This window comes from Octodon degus, unplaced genomic scaffold, assembly GCF_000260255.1.
Source record: "Octodon degus isolate 3935 unplaced genomic scaffold, OctDeg1.0 scaffold00035, whole genome shotgun sequence".
Classification (NCBI taxonomy): Eukaryota; Metazoa; Chordata; class Mammalia; order Rodentia; family Octodontidae; genus Octodon; species Octodon degus.
The window spans coordinates 13,778,390-13,789,411 of record NW_004524611.1 but is presented as its reverse complement, the minus strand read 5'-3'; the positions used below and the strand labels follow the sequence as shown (position 1 = coordinate 13,789,411).

The window sequence follows — 11,022 nt, the reverse complement described above, 5'->3', positions numbered from 1 at the left end:
TTTTATTTATTTATTTATTTATTTATTTATTTATTTTGCAGAACCGGGGATTGAACTCAGATCCTTGCGTTTGCCAGTCAAGTGCTTATCCTACTGAGCCATCTCCCTGGCAAAACATCATTTTAACCACTGCTAAATGCACAGTTCAGTGGCATTAACTACACTGCTTAATAATCTCCACTGGCCATCTCCAGAACCTTCTCATCTGTCTATACTGAAATGCTCTACCTATTAATCAATAGCCCGCATTCTCCCAGGCCCTGGTAGTTACTAGTCTACTTGCTTTATCAAAGAATAGATAGCTCTAGGTATGTCATGTAAGTACAGTCTTATGCAGGCCTCGTCCTTCTGTGGCTGGTTTGTTTCACCTGGCGTGCAGCTATGTTCAAGCATGGGTTACAATGTCCTGCCTGCGCCTTCCACTGCACGCATGCCCCATGCTTTGCTTCCCATTCATCTGCCTATGGATACTGATTGCTTCTCTAGTGTCCTCACTTAAAGCACCCGTGTTTCTTTAGCTCTTCCAAGCACTTCCCAGGCCTGGTTGCTCTCCAAGATTGCAGGAATAATTTACATTTTTTTTTTATCTTACCAACATTCTTCATCTGTCTTCCCTTCCACTACAAGATTCCTTGTTTGGGGCGGGGAGGGGGTGATAAACCTTGGGAATCTGCCTGACCCTGATGGTTCACCTATTCATCATCTATCCCGAAGTCAGGGAGGCCAGGAGGAGCCACGATCCTAATTGTAGTAGTCCTCAGTTTATGAAGCAGAGAACAAAGACAAACAAAATACTAACATTAAAAAAAGCTACTGTGTTAGCTTGGGCCACCACAAAATGCAGGCCGGGTGGCTTAAACAGCAGATGTTTATGTCTGATATCCTGGAGGGCAGCAAGCGTACAGTCCTTCATCCTGGCTTGAGGACAGTGGCCTCCTTGCTGTATCCTCTCCTGGGGGCAGACAGTAGGCAGGCATGCTCTCTGGGTCTCTTTAAGAGCCCTCATCACATCTGGAGGCCCCATCCTTGTCATCTCCCCTCAACTCAGTCATCTCCCAAAGTCCCCACATCCAGACACCGGCGCTTCAACATCAGACTTTAGAGGGGATGTAATTCAGCCCATAGCCAGTACCTTTTGTAAAAAACATGTGCATGAGTCAGAGTGTTGAGCTACAAGGAACCTAGCTGGGAAGGAAAGGAGCAGAAGAAAGAACAGCTGGATGCCATTAGTTAGGGCCGCTTACAATGAAGGAGCGAGATTTTTTCATTGAGGAGAGAGAGAGAGATGAGATTTGGGGACACGGAGACTGAGGCATCCCAGATGCCACCTGCGAGGCACATGGGCAGGTGGGGCTGATGAAGGTGTTCAGTGAGCACTGGGCAGACAGCCCGGCTTTGTCTCCTGGCCCCATCCCCTGTGTGTGGTCCCCCCACCCCCCACTGTGCGAGCCCCAGGGAGCAAAGCCCTACATGCAGAGCTTGCACTTCACAGGGAGACGCTGGCAGTGAGCAAATCTGACGTCAAATCTGGGGAATCTGACGTTGAGCTCTGACCTTTTCTGGGAAACAACCAGACTGCTGTGAGTTGTGATGATAGAAAGAGGTACTGCAGGGCAAGGAATAAGGAGGTAGCTTGGATCAGGAAGCCAGGAGGAGCTGTCTGGGAAGTGGCATTTGAACACCGGCAGCCTTGCTAAGTATGGAAGACCATTGCAGGTACAAGGACCTACACTGTACAGAGGGAGCAGAGGGAACAAATTTAAAACATTGAGGGAATAATACTTACAGTAACAGTGAGGGTAGAGAATGGGAGGTGCTGCTCCTGGGAGGCCCTCCAAGCAGGCAGACAGGGGTGCATGCATGATTGATGAGGATTGTCATGGCTGCTGGGTGGAGAGAGGTCTAGGGAACGGCAGTCCCACTGCAAGGCAATCTTGGTGGCCCAGTGGAGATGGAAGTGTTGTTTGCCTCGGTGGAGGTGGTGAACAATGGTGAGGGTTGGAGTAGAGCAGACAGCACTACTGATGAGTGGGGTGGGGGTGTCGGGTCAAGGAGAGCCATCCAGGGTGACTGCTAGGTGGTGGGATGAAGTTGGGTTGATGTCCTCTCAGGAGTGGTGGGGGAGGTTGGCAGTGGGGGCTGTGTGCTCACAGAATGTCTGGCTTCCAAGCCATGAGCCTAGACTCAATCACTGAGGAATGAGTGTAGGGAGATGGGGAGCTGGGCTGAGCTGTGGAAGACCGGAACATCTTGGGTTGGACTTTGGGAAGCTCTCCCTGAACACAGCAAGGGACCAGAGCATGCTCTCAGATGGACCCAGCTTTGAATTCTGTCTCCACTTTTTCCTTTTTTTTTTTAATTTGTTTGTTTTTGTATTTTAGGGTAGGGTCTACAGGGTGTTCAGGGTCTACTGCTAGATTGGACTCGTAGTGATCCACTTGTTTACAGCCTCCCAAGAGCTGGGGTTACAGGTGCACACCACCATCTCAGTGCACCCTGGGGGTGGGGCTGGCAGAGCAGGCCCCCGGGAGTTGAACCCCTGGCCCTTGCGCCTTCTTGCAGGTGTCCACTTTTTCTTCGTTTTGGTGCGGGGGATGGAACCCAGGGCCTGGCCCCTGCTGAGCACCTGCTTTTCTGCTGGCTTGCCCCAAGTCCTGTCTGTGCTGCTTGGGACAACTTGATTTGGGAGACAGGGAGAGATCAGGGCCCAAGGGACAGTCAGAAGCCGTCACCTGGCACAGCCTGGTAGGAGCCAGGGGCTGAGGCCAGGGGCTGTTGCTGCCGCCACCATTAACCTAATGATAATTCAGATGGTCTGCACTTAGGATGGTTCCATTTACTTGACATCACATTGGTACGAAAATACCTGCATACAGCCAACCATCTTGCTTTTCACTTTCATTTCAGTTTTTGATCAATTCCATGAGGGTCAGTATTTTTGTTATAGAATAGGCTTTGTGATGAATAACTTTGCCCAGCTTTAAGAGGTTTCTTTTTTTTTTTTTTTTAGACCAAGTCTTGCTCCCTAGTTTAGGTCAACCTTGACCTTGTTGACCTTATTAGGTAGCCCAGGCTGACCTCAAACTTATGGCAATTCTGCCTCTGCCTCCTGGGTCTTGATTATAGCCGCACTACCCCTAGCCAGATTTCACCCAGCTTTAGGCTAACACAAGTTGTTTTGTTGTTGTTTTGTTTTTTTCCAGTATCAGGGATTAAACTCAGGACCTGGAACTTGCCAGGCTAACACAAGTATGTTGAGGACAGGTAAAGCTGGATAGGCTAAGCTGTAATATTCAGTAGACTGGGTGTATTTTTTTTGTTTTTTTTTTTTAGGCTGGGTGTATTAAGTGCATTGTTTTGTTTTCATTTTTTCAGACAGGGTCTTGCTATGTAGTTCAGCCTGGCAGTGAACTCACTGTATAGCCCAACGTGGCCTTAACTCACCGTGTAGCCCAGCTGACCTTAAACTTGCAGTGATCCTCCTGCCTCTGCTTTCCCAGCGCTGGAATTACAGGCAGGCAGCACCACACCGACCTCACTAAATACATGTTCTTATTTATTTATTTATTCATTCATTCATTCATGTATTTGGTACAGGGTCTCACTAGGCAGCTCAGACTCCTAGTGATCCTCCCGTTTTCAGCCTCTGCAGCGCTGGGATTACAGGCGTGCACCCGGACTCCGTCACTGGCTCAGCACACCCCAGGGGCAGGGCCAGCACAGCGTGTGGTACCAGGGATCGAACCCTGGTCCATGCACTTGCCAAAGCAGGCACTTAGTCTGCTGAGCTATCTTGCCGGCCCCCTAAATACATTTTCATCTGAACATATTTTCAACTTATGATAGGTTTATTGAAATGTGACCCTGTTATAAAATGTGACCCTGTTATAATTTGAGGGATATGTGTGCTGTTTTTGTTTCTTTTTTAAAAAATATGTTATTTTAGGTTTTTTTTAATGGTTTATTTATTTATTTATTCTTTTTTATGGTCAGCACAGCCCACCCTGGGCGCGGGGCTGGCATGGCATGTGGTGCTGGGGATCGAACCGAGGTACTTGCATGCTTGCTTAAGTTTGCCTAAGCAGGTGCTTTAGACCACTGAGCTATCTCACCAGCCCTCTGTTTTTATTTCTAATCAAGATAAGAATTTCAGCTTCCCCCCTAAAAAAAAAAAAAATTAAAACAAGAAAAAAGATTAAAAAAATTTCAGACTAAATGCCAGGTGTCACAGCTAAGACCAACAGTCTCACCAATGTGGCAAACACCCCTGCTATGGACGCTAGGTGTGATCTGTGCTGTGCTTGTCCCTTCACATGTCGCAGGCTCGTCAGGTCTCAGCTTGAACTGAACTTCCTGTCATCCTAGCTCAGGTGATGCCCAGGCTGTCTCCTGAGCTGCCTGCCTGTGTTGTGACAACATGCCTCAGAGGACTTTGTGTCTTGTTTCTCCTCCTCCCCATCCCCTCACTACTAGCGTTCCTCCCCGATGGAGCTAAGGGCCCACAGGACCCCTCTTTGCCCATATCTCAGGATCAGCACTTGGGCAAGAAGATTCTTTGGGCCCCGAGCAGGTTGTGTTTGGTTCATGGATGCAGAGAGCCATAGCCAGAATGCGGCTAGAGGAAGAAAGCTGAGTGCACAGACCCCGTGTCCCCTGGGCCTGCTTCCCACAAGCTTTCAAGGCTGCTGAGTAGCACCAAAAGGTGCTAGTAGTTTCTAGGCTGTCTTCCATCCCTGGCATGAGCAGCCATTGCTGTGGCTGCAGGTGGTAGCCACCCAGGCCTTCTCCTGAATAAGTGGCTCCCTCCTTCTTTGCCTGAGCTCATCTGTTGTTATTACAGAATGCTGGAGACTGGGTAACTTATAAAGGAAAGAAACCTAGTTAGTGCATGGTACTCAGGCTAGGAAGTCCAAGGGCAAAGGCTGGCATCCCACAAAGGCCTAGTGCTGCTTCCCCTTGTGGTGGACGATGGAAGGACAAGTGGGCACATGCAGAAGAGGCCACACTTAGAAGGACCTACTCTTCTGGCAAAGTGTCACTCCCTTATAGCCACAGAGTTACTTTATTAGAGGCCCCACCTCCCGATACCACCAATGGCAATCAGACTTCAAGAGGAGTTTCCAGAGGGACAAACCATAGCACAGTGCGTGCCCTTTGTGTTTCTATTTCTTCCTTTCCTTGCTTTCTCCTCCTGCCAGGGCCGTCCTGTGGTCCCTCACGGCAGGGCAGCCACCGCCCACACAAGGCACATCCTCTCTGCCCACCCCTGCATGGAACCTTTGCGAGCCAGCTTGGCCTTGGCAGCCCGAGGGCTGGGACCCTGCCAGGAGCTGTGTGTGTGCATGAGCAGGCAGTGCCCAGCTGGCCCCACAGGCCGGCCTAGGACCCACTCCCCCCAGAAGCAAATCCCAAAAGGGCAGCCATTGGTCACAGCCTCTGGGCTGCCCCCAGGGAGCTGGGGGTGGGGTGGGGAGGGAGGAGGAGGGGCTGGGAGAAAGCCACCCTTCCTGCGGTGCCTGCTGCTAATTGGCTCTCTGGGAGTAGCTTGGGACACTGGGGCCAGCTGGGGCAGGAAGTGGCACACAATGCTGCTCTTTCAGGGCGACTGCGCTGGTCTGGTCTCAGGTCCCGTGTGACTCCAGGGAAAGCTGGAGGACAGCCTGTTCTCAGAGGATGTTCTCTAATCTAGACCCCCCTCCAGAGGTGAGCCACTGAGCCCTGAGCTGGCACACTGTGCCCTTGGGGCACCGCTTCCCTGGGCATTGGCCTAGAGGGGGCAGGACTAGTTCAGATCCAGTGATTCCCTCCCGAGTTTGGGACTTCGGGGACTGGGAGCAGTCTCTGGCTAAGGATCACATCTGGGACTCTTAGTGGGGCTTAGGGGACTGCATACCCTGAGGCCTTACCAAATTGTAGGCCTGTGGGGACAGACAAGCAGGATCCCTATCCTCCGGACTTAGAGGGGAAGGAAGGCAGTATACCAAGTATCAAACATTAGAAGACTTCAAAATTGACAAAAGGAAGAAAGAAAAACAAATGGTTGTCCTGAGTAGCAGAATAGGTCAAAAAAAAAAAAAAAAAGGTGATATGTATGCTGTGCTCTGAAAACAGTTAGATGGGACAGAGATAGGATCCCTGATACAAGGCATTCACGAACCTGGTCCAAGCAGGAGACTTTTGCCCTGGAAACCTGAAGGTGATGACATTCGTAGGGCCTCGGGTGACCCGCAACTTGCTTATGAGCCCAGCATGCTAAGACTTATGCTCAGCCCTGCCCAGTGCACTGAGCCCTACCCTTGTCACCAAAGCTAGGCTACAACCTCCAACATGGGACAGCTAGTGCCCAGCCATGTCCATGAGGTAAAGTGCATCAGGCATGATGGTGAGCATGTTGGCTGTAGTAGAGAAGCTCCCAGGATCCACCTGGCCCAGGACAGACTCGGACTGTCCCATGGAGGCCAGCAGGACTCACAGGTGCCCGTAGCTGCTCCTTAGAGAGCTTCTCTCAGGGCACTGAAGAAACAACTCCTCATTGGGAGGAAGGAGAGGCATTTGTCTGGTTTCTTCGCCTGCACAAGAGCCTTTCGTGGACCCCCAGTACCTTTCCCATCACAACTCCTTGCCCTGACATCTAGAACCTGTAGAACAGCCCAAAGTACAAAGGGACCTAGAAATCACCTAGTTCAACATGAGCCTGTAAGGACTTTTCAGTCATCTGGTGTAGTGACTCACCAGCAAGCTGACTCCGTGTCCAGGTTTTATCTACTTCAGAATAATCTGAGGCTCTGGGGCGTCAGTGGCCAGTGGTGTAGAGGGGGGATCTGTAAGCTGCAGCAGGCCAGCCACCACCTGGTTTTACACAGCCTCACTTGCTTGTTTATGTATTTATGTAGTTTTCAGTGGCAGAGTTGGCTAATTGTGATGGAGACCATGCTGTCCGCAAAGCCTCAAATATTTACTAATATTTGCCATTTACAGAAAATAGGGGCTGGCCCTAGTCCAGGTTCACAATGGTTGACGCTAGATGATGCTTCATATTATTTGTGTGTGTCTAGACTTTTCCATAATGAAAGGTTAAGAAAACACTTTGACCAGAGGAGACATCTCACTCCCAGAAATCTACCCTTTGGAAAGAAAAGTATCAATTACTAAGGAGTTATGTTTGCGCGCGCACACACACACACACACACACACGTGTGTGTGTGTGTGTGTGTGTGTGTGTACCACAGGGTTTACAGTGGGGGGGAACTAGGAATAGTCAATTATAGTTAATTTCAACCAGTACAGGAAGATGAGCATAAATCATTCTCACCCACCCTGGAAAGCAGCATGTTGTCCCCTTAAAGGATGAACTAGAGCTTTGGAGACCACTTGAGGAATGTTGATGAGATATTTTTCAAGTAAGAAGTGCAAGACAGGGGCCAGGGAGATGGCTCAGTAGAATAAGTGCTTGCCTGGCAAGCACAAGGGCCTGACTTCAATGCCTGGTTCCACAAAAAAAAAAAAAAAAGAAGAAGAAGAAGTGTAAGATAGAAAAGTTCATGTATGCTAATCCTTGTTCATAAAACGATAGCAGAATTCATGTGTCAGTATGTAGGGGGGGGTGTGGGTGTGTGTGTGTGTGCCCCCATGTGTGTAGGAATCCTAACAGGTTGCTGATGTGGGTTAGGGGTGATTAATGTCTGCAGGAGGGAATCAAGCCAAGGTCTAGAAAAGAAAACTTTCCACTATATAAGAAGCAGCCTACATGATATGATCCTGTTTATGTGTTGTGTGAATTTTATTCATACGTGTGTTGTTAAATTGAAGAGAATTCTAGCCGGGCACAGTGGTACCTGTCATCCCAGCCTTTCAAAAAGCTGAAGCAGGAGGACTGCAAGTTCAAGTCCCACCTGGGCAGTTTAGTTAAGACTCTTGTCTCAAAAATGAAAAGGGCCGGCAATATAGCTCAGCTGAATTGGGTTCAGTCCCCAGTATCACAAAAATAAATGAATAAATAAACAGATAAATAATTTCAAAAGAAAATTGTGATTATAAAAACAACTGAAATGACATATTTTCGGTGTCCTTCCATGTAATGAAGGAAGGAAAAGGACATTATCAAGGAGTTGAAAAATGCTCCCAAGAATGAGAAAGCGAGAGACTGGAGTGGCAGCAGGAAGGCCCTGCGGAAGGTTTCAGACAGGGGCAGCTGGATGGTCTCAGGCTACATTCACGCCCTGACATCAGCGCCCCTTCCTCCTGCTCCCCAAGGAATAATGTTTCCCTGGGAGATGAAAAGCCTCCCTTTGTGCAGTCTTTAATTGCCGTGTTGTTGTGCCAAGTGAATGAGTGGCAGGCGGGTGCAGCAGCTGGGCACAACCAATGCCAGGCAGCAAAGCCCACTCCGTCCAGGACCACTGGGACCAGCTGGCCTGGGAGTGCTGCCCACCTCTGCCCCCAGCTGGGTGCCCGCAGAGGAACCAGCCTCCCTTAGCAGAGGGCTGCAAGGAAGAGGAGCATCGGAGGAGGAGGAGGAAGGGATGGCCACCACAGGGTCTCAGCCCCTCTCAGAGGCTTATTCATCATATCCTCCTTTCCCCTCCCCCCCCTCTTGTTTTGCAGACTGTCAGCATCAATAAGGCCATTAATACGCAGGAAGTGGCCGTGAAGGAAAAACACGCCAGAAATATCCTTTTGGATGTTGGGGAAGGCCAGGCCTGAGTAGGGTCAACTCATGGGGACAGAAGTCGGAGAACAGCTCTTGTGCAACAGCAGGAGGGCACCCCCTTCCTGGCCACGTGCCTACAGGCTGAAGCAGCTTCCGGTGGCAGCTGCAGGTTGTCCAAGAGCCCTGGCCTCAGAGTGCACAGACATCAGGGTGAAAGGACCAACAAGGCTGTGAAACCCCAGTCCTTTCAACTTGCCATTGAGAGTGCTCCCAGAGTGCACCACCCATCTTTTCAAAGCCCTCCAGGCCTCTACATTTTGCCTATGTAGCCACCCTGACCAGCCCCAGCAGACACAGTGATGGTCCTTCTGAGCTTGAAAGGTTAAGAAGAAGTCTCAGCTGCAGTTAGCCTGAGACAGGGGTCAACAGGCAAGTAAGACCCGCCTTCTGAGCAGGCATGGCCTGTGCCAGAGAGCCCAAGGGAACTGGTAGCCTGAAAGTTCTCTCAGACGAGCACACTGGGTCGGCCATCATAAGGCTGACGCTCTGTGAGCCACAGGCACAGCCTAGCTGGTGGGTCCCCTGAGATCTGCCCTATAACCCTCTGGGCTCTGAGGAGCTGGGTCCCTAAAGGCTGATGGAAAGAAGCCCCAGTTGGGGCAGACTGCAGGGACCATGGCCACTGGCTTCATTGGCCCTGGGAAACCTCTGCTTGCCTGGGCTCATGCAGGTTGCTTTGCCCAAGAAATCAGATCACAGCTGCTTGTCCCAAAGCTGCCCAGCCTTGGCCACTGGAGGAGACCCACCAGGATGGATGGTCCGAGGCAATGCTGCCCCACATGGTGTACTCTCATGGGGCTGTGCTCTCATTGGAATTAGGACTGTGCTGTGGAGTGAGAGCTATGGAACCTCTGCAGTAACTCAGGAGCCTGGCACAGTAGTGAGGTAGCAGGTGCCCAGTTCCTTTCTCCCCTGAAAGTGTTGCTGAGCCAGGCTTGCAGTATGCCAATCACTGAAAGAATGGGTCTTGGCAAATAGCTCATTTATGAGGTGGCCACAACTGTGAAGACAAGTGAGCAGGCCTCTGATTGCCTCCCAGGGGATGGGGTTTAAAGGTATTTATGGGATAAAGAAGTAGGTGGTCTGACAGACAGGGTAAACTGAACTGCATATATTGCAAGTTAATAATAAGCTTCTCTTCTGGAGGGTTAACAACCTAAGTTAACAGATCAAAAATTGGAGAAAAGGAAGGGTTGCAAGGTCAGCCAACATTTTGGCCCTAGCCTTTCAAGGTCAGTGAAGACTCAGGACATAGGAGAACCTGTACCATAACATCATGTGTGCCCCAAATTTTCTGATCAAGGAGATTATGGAGCCACAGAGGAATGTGGGTGATGATGTATAGTGTGCCTGGAGAGAATCACATGGAGAGAAAGCATTCTCTCAGGCTTTCACAAAGAGCAAATTGGTCAAGCAATGGCCGTGACTCATCCTCATGGCTGATGCTGACAAAGGATCTACAAAGTGTGGTACAGGGCTGCAGGATAAATCCTGAGGGTACTTGACTGACCTTATCAGATACAAAAGTTACATTTCTTGTTATATAGGTCTTGCTTTATCTTGGTCTTAACCATCCAGCAGAAAAGTATAAAAACGAGGTATATATAGTAAAGCCATATTAATACAATGAGCTGTAAAAGGCTCAAGTCAATAACTTCTGAGAAAAAAAAAATAATAACTTCTGAGGATAACCCACTAATATTATAGACTGCTGGACAGTGTTAGATTGTTTGGCTGAATTCAAGCACCTATAGTATTTAGATGCCAATAGAATATACCTCTGACAGGACTAAACATAAAAAGGGGATACAAAGGAAAGATCATTTTGTATATGTATATACAAAATAGTTAGGATAGATATACAGCTACTTTCACTTAATTCAATGAGAAGAAAGATTTGTACTCATAGTGTTTGGACAGGATACAAGTCTGCTTCTTGTACTATGGATAACCACTAAGAAGATAACAATATACAATGTATTGATTATCGAAACTGTCCTGTTAATCAGCTTTGAAACTGTCTCATTCATATTTGTTTCTCAATGAAAAAAAAAAAAGTAGGTGGTTTGAGGCATGGGGACTGGTGATTGGAAGAAGCAGAGTAAGGTAATCAGTAATCTGATCATCAGTAACCAAACCCATGGCTCCTGAGAGGAGGAATGTTCTGAGCATGCTGTGTGGCCCTCTGACCCAAGTGGTCAGTGGCTTCAACTGATTTGAGCTAGACAAGGGTACCTCCTAATTCCGGAAAGGAAAGGAAAGGAAAGGAAAGGAAAGGAAAGGAAAGGAAAGGAAAGGAAAGGAAAGGAAAG

At 49.0% G+C, this 11,022-nt stretch overlaps 1 protein-coding gene across 4 annotated transcripts in view; it reads left to right on the top strand.

Annotated features, from left to right (window-relative positions):
• Positions 1-11,022, top strand: part of Hip1 (huntingtin interacting protein 1) — a 154,776-nt gene that overhangs the window by 95,922 nt on the left and 47,832 nt on the right. For 3 of the 4 annotated variants that reach the window (XM_023714413.1, XM_004630442.2, XM_023714415.1), the window contains exon 2: positions 8,605-8,668. In XM_023714413.1, the coding sequence (XP_023570181.1) occupies positions 8,605-8,668 (64 nt within the window). Of the gene's footprint in view, positions 1-5,611; positions 5,704-8,604; positions 8,669-11,022 lie in introns of those variants that run through there. The other variant, XM_023714414.1, reaches the window with a different exon arrangement.